Source organism: Dermacentor silvarum, chromosome 2, assembly GCF_013339745.2.
Source record: "Dermacentor silvarum isolate Dsil-2018 chromosome 2, BIME_Dsil_1.4, whole genome shotgun sequence".
NCBI lineage: Eukaryota > Metazoa > Arthropoda > Arachnida > Ixodida > Ixodidae > Dermacentor > Dermacentor silvarum.
This window is the reverse complement of record NC_051155.1, coordinates 251150705-251164077: the sequence shown is the minus strand read 5'-3', so window position 1 is coordinate 251164077 and position 13373 is coordinate 251150705. Positions and strand designations below refer to the sequence as shown.

Sequence of the window (13373 nt, the reverse complement as noted above, 5' to 3'; positions counted from 1 at the left end):
AGATTGGCGTCGACAACCGTATTTCTTTTCTGACTTATGAAGCATCCTCTCACGATAATTGCGGCCATTTTGCTACTGCAGAAGTGTAATTTATTACCACAGCTTAACTTGCATCTCTTGCCAGTGTTTTTTACAGCGGAGCTGTTACACGCTAGTTTCCCGCGGATCACTGCGTGCGTAGACCGATCGCATAGACCAAAAACTATCATCATCAGCAGTGGCTCGAGCGTCGCCGTCTTCTTCCACAGCTGGCTCGTTGGCGCAACCGCGCGAATGCGCTCGTGCCACTGCTCGCGCGTTCGTCGTCATCTTCCACGGTTGGCTGTGTTGTGCAAAAAAAAATAAAAATGTCACAGTTTCGCCCTAAGGGCGAAGCAATGAATGCGATAGCAACACAGCAATGTCATACGAAGTAAGGTGAGCGGCCTTGGTAGCAATATGAATTGTAGTAAACATGAGCTGATTAAGTAAGCAGGTGTGCTGCGGCGTAAGTAGACCGACATGAAGAGAGACTCGATGACCACGAGAAGGCGCGTGTGAAACGGTGGTGTTGATGAGAAGCGCTTACCGTGGGCAGCGCGTGCGAAGGGACACACCTGTAGTGCTGCACTGCCGATCTGGGCAGCATTGCATGTGTAGCGTGCGTTGGAAAATGTGGCCCGACTATTACTAACTGAATGAACAAGCGTGGTGTGAGCGCGCACAAACAAACATGAATAGATCACACTGAATGACTGCAGCCACCGACTGTCAAAACGCTGGCAGCGAGCGCATACGCCGCGCAGCGGGCGAAGGTACGTGCGGTCTATCGCTTCAACGGAAACTGAGCGGCGAATGCACGGCGCATAAAGGTCAGAGCCGTGTGGAGATATGAGACGGTGCGGTCGAACGAACGACGAGCGCGGTTGTTGGCAGCGTAGAAGTCTGATTTTCACGGGAATGTCATTAACGATATCATTAATAAAAACAAGAAACAAAAGTGGTCCAAGCACTGAACCCTGTGGAACGCCAGAATCAACGGGAAGCCTACGAGAAGCATGGTTTTTAAATGAAACATATTGATGTCGGTTTGAAAGATATGCAGATAACCAAGTAACAATTTTGGCATTACCCAGAGTAACATCAAGTTTGTGGAGTAGCTTTTTGTGGGAAACCTTGTCAAAGGCTTTCGCAAAGTCCATGAAGATTGCATCAACCTGCTTACCTGAATTTATTGCCTTAGCGAAATCGTGTACAGTAGTTACCAATTGTGTGCATGTAGCAAAACCCTTTCTGAAGCCATGCTGATGGCATGATAATATTTTATTCTTTGAAAGGAACTCAGTAATGTGGTTATGTATTATATGCTCCAGAAGTTTGCATCATGTTGAAATCAAAGAAATAGGACGATAGTTCAATACGTGCTGCTTATTACCATTTTTGAAGATAGGTTTCACTGCTGCCGTTCTCCAGTCGATTGGAATCTCGCCTTCATTTAGTGATTTAGAAAACAGTACACTCAGATATTTAGAGACCCATGGCGCATAACGCTTTAAGAATTCATTTGGCAAACCATCAGGACCGGGTGATTTTTTTATATCAAGGTTAAGGAGCATGCTAATTAGTGTTCCATTCTCATTAACAGTAACGTCAGACATAGGGGGGTATGAAGCATGAAAGTATGGCAATGAACCATTGTCATGTGTAAACACAGATCGAAAGTGTAAGTTAAATGCATCTGCTATTACTGCACTATCATCACTCAAAACACCATTTACGACGAAAGCATCATTAATTTGCTTAGTGGGAGAAATCATCCTCCAGAACTTTTCAGGGGATGTTGAAATAAATTTGGGAAGTTTCTCCCCAAAGTAGCGTTGCTTGTCTGAGGAAAGTTTCATTTTTAGCTCGGAAGAGAGTTCGGAAATTTTAGTAAGCAAAGCGTCTAAGTCTCTTGCGGTACCTCTTTTTGTCTTCAGGCGCTTTAACAGTCTTTTTAATTGCAATGTGTCCCGTGAAATCTAAGGAGATTTGCCTTTTCTTTTCTTTAGCATACAAGGAACAAAGCGCTTTATGCAATCATTTACAAGGTCTTTAAATTGATTCCACAGTGTATGTATGTCAGCGCTGCTGCCCTGGAACAAGTCAAAACTAAACGAAAGCATGTCCAATATGGCGACATCATCTGCGCGGGAGAAGTTGAGCACGGAAATGACATCAACAGACTTGTTCACAGAGACGCCCGACAGGGTCAACAACACAGCAGAGTGATCAGAAATCCCAGGCAGTACTTCGCACTTTGCTTGCCCCGTAATAGATCCACTCAAGAAAAACAGATCAAGGATGGAGCAGCAGTTACCTTGTATTCTAGTGAAACTGTCAACTACTTGCCGCAGATCAAAAGACAATATCATATCAAACAACCCTTCCTGTAGCTTGTCATTAGAAACATTTAGTGTGAAGGTTGACCAATCTACGTTTGGCATATTGAAGTCTCCGCCCAGAATTAATCGATCACCAGGCTTCACGTGAGCAATCAGGTAACTTTGCAAATGAGCAAAGAAATCAAGAGAGGTATTTGGTGGTCGGTAAAGTGCTCCCAATACATATCTAATTGCGCCATGATAAGCTTTACAGAATATCCCCTCAATGTTCGGTATATCTGGCATTCTCAAAATTTTAAAACGTTCCTTGAACAGTAAAGCAACACCCCCACATTTACTACCTCGATCTTTCCTGTGCACATTGTACCCACGAGGAACAAATTCGTTGTCTTTTATAGAATCATTTAGCCATGTTTCCGTGAGAATAGTAATTTCAGGGTTATGGGTCACCAATATTCCCTCAAGTTCTGTGACTTTGTTAACAACACTCCGGCAGTTCACGTTAAGTATGTTAAGCTCCTGAGGCTTTGATGCAAAACGTCAATTTTGATTTTTCTTTCGTTGCACACGTGCACCTTTCCTTTCATCCCAGTCAAAGATAACACCGTCTATGCTCAGTGTATTGTGCACAAGTTTGACTTTTGAGCCATTATTTCTTTCCAAAGTAGAACTGTTCCAAAGCTTCTTTCGAATTTCTCTAACTCTACGAGAGAAGTCTTGCGATATTGAAACAGCCGTACCCTTCAATTTGAATGCAGCCTTCAAAATTGTCATTTTTTCACGATAATCGAGCAACCTAAGCATGGCCGGTCGTGTATGGCTAGCACGTTTGTTTCCAATTCTATGACATCTTTCTATATTTGCCACAGAAATACCCAATTTACTGTAGAACAAATCTTTTACTCTCTCTTCAAGATCCTGAAAAGATTCATTGCGTGGTTCGTCCAGACCGTAAATGACCAAATTGTTTCTTCGACTACGATTTTCCAGGTCATCTAGTTTTTCAACAAAGGAGGCTAGATCCGCTCTAATTGTGGGTGATTTCAACGTAGACCTGTCTCGGCTAAGCGGAAAATGGTTGTTGACGTTCCTGTTGGAAAGGTTCGGCATTCAGTGCTATAAAAACATCGGTGAGCTTACTACAAGTCATCGGTTCTGCATAGACTTGACGTTCGCGAAGTACCTTTCCAGCGTCGTTACAGAACCCATGGCCGTCTACCATAGCGACAACAAAGCTCTAGTCACCTAGGTGACAGAATAATAAAGGCGGTAGAAAATGACAGTTCATGCGGTATGTGTCTTTATACATGTAATGATAAACAAATATTGACTTAAGTCAATGTTTGTTTAGCACTACATGTATACAGCTCCGCTGGTCATCCACCTTCACAAAGTGTAATGACACAGAATTTTTTAAGGAACTCCAAGTCATAAAAATATGTCCGAAGTCCTTCTTTACAGCTTATTTATCCGTCCGTCCGTCCGTCCGTCCGTCCGTCCGTCCGTCCGTCCGTCCGTCCGTCCGTCCGTCTGTCATTCTGTCTGTCTGTCTGTCTGTCTGTCTGTCTGTCTGTCTGTCTGTATGTATGTATGTATGTATGTATGTATGTATGTATGTATGTATGTATGTATGTATGTATGTATGTATGTATGTATGTATGTATGTATGTATGTATGTATGTATGTATGTATGTATGTATGTATGTATGTATGTATGTATGTATGTATGTATGTATGTATGTATGTATGTATGTACTTACGTCTGTCTGTCTGTCTGTCTGTCTGTCTGTCTGTCTGATCTGATCTGATCTGATCTGATCTGATCTGATCTGATCTGATCTGATCTGATCTGATCTGATCTGATCTTGTACCCTTGCATGTCAACAACGATGAATAGACAAGCAAAAGTTTCTTGTGCAAGCGAAGGCTTTCTACGCGAAGAGCTGCTGCGCGTAGTACATGTGTGCGCATATAGTATGTCGCGTGGTGTGTGCGTTGTACACCTGAGCGCAATCGCGACTGAGCGGCGGCGGGCCCGTTTCTCACGGTGTCCGCTGAAACGGTAGACGATGCGCGTCACAGCTGCTGCGTGTATGCGCGCTGTGCGAGCATCGGGCGCACCGTAGAGGCGGGACGAGGCGCCGTTCGCGAGAGATGAAGGGGACATTGCAACCGATCACGTCCGAACATGCGCATTGCGAATGAACATAAGGCATGAAATGGACGCATTCGTACAGGCGGGGCCGGTAATTGCTACGCCTCACCGATGCCTGTTATATACACTAAGGGGGGGGGGGGGGGGGGTGCGCTAAAAAATAAATGGTGGCCATGACGACAGCGGTTGCTTTCGGCGCCAGCAGTGCGACAAAGGAATGTCCTTCAAGATTGGTTTTGGGGGGCGCGATGTGGACACCACCCATTGCAGTTCTAACGTTCCTGAATCCTAAAGAGAACAAGGTATATTTTTCTAACCACCTCCGCGCAAGGCTCTAGCTCTTCTTTCAAATGCACGCATCAATTTTAACGAACTTTCAACCCGATATATTCCGTAATGTTCTGTTCTCTTACAACAAGCGCTTTAGTCTATGGGCAAACCCAGCAGTACAACTTCGATAACTTCTCGTGCCTTTCTCAGTCACTCTATGATTTACCGCAATGGGACCGGGATAACGCAGTATATGATGCGCCTGCAGTACCACCAACGTAACGTGACACGTGACATTTAAGCCTTGACGTCGCAAAGTGGACCGACAGTCCCAGCCATGAAACCAGTGGTGGTGGTCATGACATAAAACCATATATGAGGGAATTAAGCGACATAAGCAAGTAGCGGCCCTCATTACAGTTTGTTGTCATTATAGGTTGACAGTTTGCCAATACCATCCAAACAGCACTAATTTCAATTTATTCACGGGAAATTGTCAGAAAATGCGCTTTTTGCGAGTGTGCAGACGATTGCGCGTCTTACATCTTAGTTGCAGTACTCAAATGCGCAAGGAAAGAAAAGGGGTTAAACAAAGGGGGGGGGGCAAGATCGGCCTCAGGGGGGGGGGGGATTACAACCCCCCCCCCCCCCCTGTTTCTGTTGCACAAAGAAGTTCTCACTTGGGCTCTCTCTTTGTACCCTCCAGGGTGATGTGTTGAGCAATGCTCGAGCAGCCGTGGAAGCCCAGGTGGACCCGTTTGACTTGGACGTATTACTACCCCACCTGGCACGTCACGCAAACTTGGCAGCCCAACAGACTTCGGTGAGTGCCGGCCATTGCTACAGAGGCACGCTAAAGAAGAACAATCGCTGTATTAGTAAATATTAAATTATGTTGAGCTGTATTAGTAAATTATACTTTTGCAGTGGCAAAACAGCCATTCCTACTTCGAGAAAATGCTTGGCAAGCCAGAAAAAATGCAATAAACAATATACATACAAGCGGCAACACTGACCTGAGGTAGTTTCTGCACCAGCTTGCCTTGATGCCACAGATTTTGACAGCATCTGCTAAGGGCCACTTAACAGGAGTACTATATTGCTTTCACTTGACTTGAGCCAACCAAGAGAACAGGCTGGCTTCAGGAAGGGATATTCTACGATGGATCATATCCATGTCATCAACCAGGTAATAGAGAAATCTGCGGAGTACAATCAACCTCTCTATATGGCTTTCATATATTATGAAAAGGCATTTGATTCAGTAGAGATACCAGCAGTCATAGAGGCATTACGTAACCAAGGAGTACAGGAGGCATACGTAAATATCTTAGCAAACATCTACAAGGATTCCACAGCTACCTTGGTTCTCCACAAGAAAAGTAGAAAGTTACTTATCAAGAAAGGGGTCAGGCAAGGAGACACAATCTCTCCAATGCTATTCACTGCATGCTTAGAAGTAGTATTCAAACCATTAGACTGGGAAGGCTTAGGAAGGATTAGGAGGATCAACGGCGAATATCTCAGCAATCTTCGATTCGCAGGTGACATTGTCCTATTCAGCAACAGTGGGGACGAATTATAGCAAATGATTCAGGACCTTAACCGAGAAAGTGTAAAAGTGGGGCTGAAGATTATTATCCAGAAGACAAATTATCCAGAAGTTCAATAGCCTGGCAAGGGAACAAGAATTCAGGATCGCCAGTCAGCCCCTAGAGTCTGTAAAGGAGTACGTTTATCTAGGTCAATTACTCACAGGGGACCCTGATCACGAGAAAGAAATTTACAGAAGAATAAAATTGGGTTGGAGTGCATACGGCAGGCATTGCCAAATCCTGACTGGGAGATTACCACTGTAGTTGAAAAGAAAAGTGTACAATCATTGCGTTCTACCGGTGCTAACATATGGGGCAGAAACTTGGAGGTTAACAAAGAAGCTCGAGAACAAGTTAAAGACCGCACAAAGGGCGATGGAACGAAAAACCTTAGGACTAACGTTAAGAGACAGGAAGAGAGCGGTGTGGATCAGAGAACAAACGGGGATAGCCGATATTCTAGTTGACATTAAGCGGAACAAACGGAGCTGGGCAGGCCATGTAATGCGTAAGATGGATAACCGGTGGACCATTAGAGTTACAGAATGGATACCAAGAGAAGGGAAGCGCAGTCGAGTTCGGCAGAAAACCAGATGGGATGACGAAGTTAGGAAGTTTTCAGGCGCAAGTTGGAATACGCTAGCGCAAGACAAGGGTAATTGGAGATCGCAGGGAGAGGCCTTCATCCTGCAGTGGACATAAAATATAGGCTGATGATGATGATAATGATGATATATTCGAGGCATAAATTATACAACACGACGTTTTCAATTTTGCTGTCAATCTCAAGAGCGTCGTCTGCTAGCGAGCGCGCGTTCGCTACGCGGACGCGGGCGCCCGCGGACGCCCAGTTTTTCTCGCAGAACGTCTGTGCAGTACATTTTTTATGTTTTAGTTGCTCTGGTGAGCCCATGACTCTTGACGGCCGGTACCAAATATAATTTTAGCCAGGTGAACTGCTGTTTTTAGCAGCAGTTCACATGTTAACTGGTAATAAACCTCATATCTGCAACATGAAGCTACGTAAGAAAATTTTATTGATATCCTGTCATTTTACGCGCGCTTCTTGTTGGTGGAATATTGATCAGGGCAATGATCTAAGAAAACAATATTAGAGTGAAGTAAACCAGGTTTATTAACTGCGTGGCGCGAAGAATGACCAATGCATGTCTATTTAATTAAATCAAATGGTACATAGACATATATATTCCCGATATGTATGTAAGTGGAAAATATCAAATATGCTAAATGCACTAATTGAAAAAGTGAGAACTACCGGCTGGAATAAGCGCACGTGTTTGCAGTAACAAACACACTAATTGGTGAATACTTCACATAAAACGCTCACAAAAATGCCGTAAGCGTCTTTGCGCTTCTTTTTTCCTCGACGTGAAAGGGGCATATGACAACGTTACGCATGAAGCCATACTCGCTGCTCTCGAAGAGGTAGGAATGGGTGGCCGGATGTTTCAATGGATATGCGACTACCTCTCCATGCGAACCTTTTAGGGGCGAAGCTCCTTAGTGCGTGGGTCTGTCCTTCCTCCGATGTAGTATGTAGCCACCTGTAGTTTTATGAAGTGTTCACTAGATGGCGTAAGTGTCGATCTTTCTATATATAAGTGTATATAATGTCACTAGATGGCGCTAGTTTTTCGTATAGTTGATGAGAAAACCTACAATGTAGTGCGATGGGTTACCGCTAGGGGTGTTATAATAAAAGGTGCTCGCTCTTGGCGCGCTTTCTCTTTCGCTCGGAGTCGCCGGATGGAAGACAAGGCTGCGGAGCGGAGAGCACGGAAGGCAGTTGCAGTCGGAGGCACCACGGTTCACTCTGCTTTCAAGCTTGGCCGCAACAAGAGGGACGCGGGGTTGGGTGACAGCGAGCTCAACACATTTCGAGTTGCTTTCCGTAACGTCAAATGTGTCATTGTTGACGAGGTTAGCATGCTGTCATCCGACAACCTCAACACCATCGATGGGCGGTTAAAGCAGATAACACAAAAGCTCAACTAACCCTTTGGAGGTCTCGATATCGTCATGTGCAGTGACCTACGTCAGCTACCACCAGTGCGTGCTAACGAGGTGTACAAGAGGTGTAGAGATGTCGGTGTGCTCTTTGGGTCGACGATTAAATGGCACTACCTGGACTACTTTCCACTCATCCAGGTAGTCAGGCAATCGGATGCCTCCTTCTCTGCTCTTCTTACGAAAATTGGAGACGGGAGAGCGCTCGAAGACCAAGAAGTCCGCTTACTGGAGAGTCGATTCATTACTGCAGAAGAAGCTTTGGTGCGTGCCTCCACCGCAATGAGGATCTTCTACTCGAACGAGGAAGTGAATAAATTCAATACCTTCATCGCTCACCAAGGAGGGACAAACGTAGTATCGCTGCAAGCGGACGACACATACATTGGGTACGCAAATCAAGATGCCCGCAAGAAGGCGATAGCCAAAGTGCAGACGATGTCACATACCGAGTTTGCCAACTTTCCCGGAGAGATTCTCGCCGTTCTTGGAAAACCTTACATGCTCACAACGAACATTGATGTGATTGACGGCCTCGTTAACGGGGCGGTTGGTATAATCAAGGTGTGTGAGAAAGACGTCGACGGCTGCGATTTTCCAAAACGGCTATGGTTTCGCTTCGATCATGCCGCAACCACTGGTAGACTCGCTCGTCTTCGGTCCAAGCACATGGTCTACGAGGCCAGACGAAGCGGTCACGTCATCGACGCTTCTTGGGTTCCCATAGAGCGTAGAGTGACTACACTGACTTTGGACCGTAAGACCGGCGTTGCATGCAGGCGAAGGCAGTTCCCCCTCGTTCAGGCCAGTGCAATTACCGTCCACAAGTCTCAGGGTGGGACGTACTCGTCGATAGTGTACGAGTATAACAAAACACACCCTCAAAAATTGGTATACGTGGCACTCAGCAGATGTACAAACCTTAATAACTTATACCTTACAAATGCTAAGGGCGACCACACGTGCTACCACAAGGACAGGAACGAGGACAGGGCAATGCTGAACGAATTTCAGCGCCTTCACCAACACAGACTACCCACCCTCACCAAGCGGTATATCCGTGCCATGCAAGAGGACGTTGATCCTATCAACGAGTTCACAGTTGCCCTCCTGAACGATCGGTCTTTGCATACCCACGTAGACGATGTGGAACGAGATCCGATACTTACTGCAGTGGACGTTCTCTGTCTTACTGAGACCAGGAACGCCAAGAGACTCTACACCAAAGCTAGGATACGTTCCTGTCGTTTGCATAGATGATGCAGACCGTCCTGCTGGTGGTGTGGCCGTGTACGTAAAGCAAACAGAAAATGCGCAAGATCTAAAATTACTACCCACAACTCAGAGCCACAATGGTGAATACGCTGCCTTAATATTAACTTGGATGGGTGCATTATCATGACGATGTATCTTGCACCAAATTTGTCGAACAGACATATCAAGGCGTTCGTTGACGCGGCGTTGTTCGACCACGACAACTACAAGCAAGGACCCTTTGTGTTGGTCGGGGATTTCAATGTGGACATTACAGAACGAACTAACGAGTGGCTCATACAACACATGGCAGCAAAACATGGACTCACGTGTGTCTCCTTAGACTATAAGAAACCCACGACAATTAGGGGGACTTGCATAGATCTTGTCTTCTCTAACTTCCCATTGAGACCTATAGAAGAACCGTTATCCCTTCATTTCACGGACCACAAAGCCGTGGTAATGAAGGGACTCCGCAAACCAAGCATCTAAGAAGCGTCTAAGAAAATAAAACTTATTGTATATATACACACACTATTTCTCACGTGTTTACTTGATCATATACTGGGCGAATTACTCGGAGTATTCACGGTTTACCGATGATCCCTCCGGAGCTTCGCCCCATCATCATCATTCACCTCGTGGATGTGCTGTGATTTTTTTGTGAACACTGAGGACGGCCACACCTCTCTACATTACAGCTACCGCGCCGTTCCCCAGGGCGGTGTATTCAGCCCTGTTGCGTCCCCCAGGGCGGTGTACTTAGTCCTGTGCTGTTCAATCTGACTCCCCTTTCTCTCCTTGAACACCTGCCAAGAACAGTTAAGCTATCAATGTATGCGGATGATATCTGCGTTTGAACGTCTGCAGTAACACGCCTACAACAGAACTTGAACTCTATTTTTATTGCGATAGCAATTATATGGACACTTCAACCGGATTTCTGCCGTCGCCGTGAGGTTCCCTATAGATAAAATCTTCGCCGCGCGCCGTATGCCCGAGCGGAAGCGTGCGGGGACGCGCGCTATCACGGAGAGCGAACGCACTCAATCACCCACGCGCAAGCAAGGAAGCGGGAAGCCAGCGCCGGAGGGAGCGCGGGGGGGGGGGGGGGGGGCGCACTTCTACTCTGCCAACAACCGCGCTCGTCGTTCATTCGACCGCACCGTCTCATATCTCCACACGGCTCTGACCTTTATGCGCCGTGCATTCGCCGCTCAGTTTCCGTTGAAGCGATAGACCGCACGTACCTTCGCCCGCTGCGCGGCGTATGCGCTCGCTGCCAGCGTTTTGACAGTCGTTGGCTGCAGTCATTCAGTGTGATCTATTCATGTTTGTTTGTGCGCGCTCACACCACGCTTGTTCATTCAGTTAGTAATAGTCGGGCCACATTTTCCAACGCACGCTACACATGCAATGCTGCCCAGATCGGCAGTGCAGCACTACAGGTGTGTCCCTTCGCACGCGCTGCCCACGGTAAGCGCTTCTCATCAACACCACCGTTTCACACGCGCCTTCTCGTGGTCATCGAGTCTCTCTTCATGTCGGTCTACTTACACCGCAGCACACCTGCTTACTTAATCAGCTCATGTTTACTACAATTCATATTGCTACCAAGGCCACTCACCTTACTTCGTATGACATTGCTGTGTTGCTATCGCATTCATTGCTTCGCCCTTAGGGCGAAACTGTGACATTTTTTTTTCGTATCTATACAACGTACAGATGACAGGGGAACAGACAAAAAGCCATAAAATCGGCTAGACTAGGTCTGTGTGCCTTATTGGTTTCTTTGGCAACACGTAGCAATGCGTGCATAAGTACAAGACATGAACGCATGTATTGGAAAAACAATATAAATATAAACAATGTGTGGATAAATGTGACTATTTATACAAAGTGCGAGCGAGGATCCAGAAAGCTGCATCTCAGACTGCTGTTTACCTCGGGAATCGAGGTCTGGAAATATTGTCTGAGAAATGCGCACTTGTGGCATTTACACGCAAGCCCGTGGCGAACTACAGCGTATTGATAAATGGCCAAAGAATACCATACATTTGATCTGACAAGTTTATAGGTGTTGTAATTGACAGAGACATGTCATGGAGCCCTCATGTATCGTACATGAAGAAGCGGTTAACAGGCATCTGTCACCTGTTTAAATTCATCATTGCAAAGACATGGGGAATGTCCACGTGCTATGTTGCAACTATACAATGTGCTGTTTCTCGGCTTCCTGCGGTACAGCTTGCCAGCCTTAACTAACGTAAACAAAACGAGTCTGCGCACAATACAAAGTGTTCAGGCCCAAGCGCTCCGCATCTGTCTAGGCCTGCCTCGGAGTGCATCAACAGTGGCGGCTATAGCAATCGCTGGAGACAACCTTGCCAAGACTCACATTGAGGTTGAAGCACTGAGGACACATATCAGACATCTTGCCCGGACTCCCCGCCACCACCTGGCATCTCTACCGGCGGACTGACCACGTACCTCTTTCGGCCGAACAATAGCCACGCATGGTGAATCATTACCAACTTGCTTCACTCCTGCCGCAAGACCTTCGATTCCTCCGTGGTGCCTTGCTCAGCCAAATGGCAATACCTGGCATCCAGAAAAAAGCAGAGCTGTCATCACCAGCCCTTAAACAGCTAGTTTTACTTCTGTTGTACGAGAAGTACCAAGACTCTGCCCATATATACACCGATGGATCCGTCCTGCCAAACAGCTCCACCGCGGCAGTTGTGATACCAACGAAGGTCACAACCAGTGGCGCACCGACGGGGGGGGATTCGGGGGTTGGAACCCCCCCCCCCTCCCCTGAGGCCGACTTAACCCCCCTCTTGTTTAACCCCTTTTCTTTCCTTACGCATTTGAGTACTGCAACTAAGATGTAAGACGCGCAATCGTCTGCACACTCGCAAAAAGCGCATTTTTTTGACAATTTCCCGTGAAGAAATCGAAATTAGTGCTGTTTAGATGGTATTGGCAAACTGTCAACCCCCCCCCCCCCCCCCTGGCAGAGATCCTGGGTGCGCTACTGGTCACAACTATTAAATTCAAGACGTCTCACGTACGTCACAATATCGACGGCAGCAGAGCTCGCAGCGCTTTGCACTGCGCTCCATTTCATTAGTGATCAAGTGACACACAAATGGACGATTTTCTGCGACTCAACTAGGCGGCTCTGCAGTCTCTACTATCACCTTTACGCCGCGGACCGCACGAGCAGCTGTCTTTGAGATTGCCGAGGCAATGCACAATCTAACTGAGATACGGCATGTAATAATTTTTCAGTGGTTTCCAAGTCACTGCGAAATTACCGGCAACGAACGGGCCGATCAAGCTGCCCGCACAGCTCATAAAGAAGATCAGCAACGGCCCATACCACTTTCTAGGACTGACGCTGCACGGAAGCTCCGTGTGCTTGCTCGCCAACGCACAAGGTCACAATCGCACTTCAAGCATGCTCGCTTATACTCTCTGGACCCAACCCTAAGCCTTCGAGTACCATCAAGGCTTCGCCGAGGAGGCGCAACCCTTTTGTGCCGATTATGGTTGGGCGTTGCGTTTACCAACGCCTATGCTTTCCGCATAGGAATGGCCAACAGCGCAGCCTGTGACCACTGCGGCAGTCAAGAATCTATACAACATATCTTGTGCGACTGCCCGCAGTACATGTGCGCAGAGACAATCTCTTACCAACGCGTT

General features: G+C 46.7%; 1 protein-coding gene across 1 annotated transcript in view; it reads left to right on the top strand.

Moving 5' to 3' along the window:
- Positions 1 to 5692, top strand: part of LOC119443144 (conserved oligomeric Golgi complex subunit 1-like) — a 91374-nt gene extending 85682 nt beyond the window's left edge. Inside the window, exon 23 of the mRNA XM_049662593.1 lies at positions 5495 to 5692. Coding sequence (XP_049518550.1) covers positions 5495 to 5677 — 183 coding nt within the window. The 3' untranslated portion in view covers positions 5678 to 5692. The remainder of the gene's footprint in view (positions 1 to 5494) is intronic.
- Positions 5693 to 13373: the final 7681 nt, after the last annotated feature.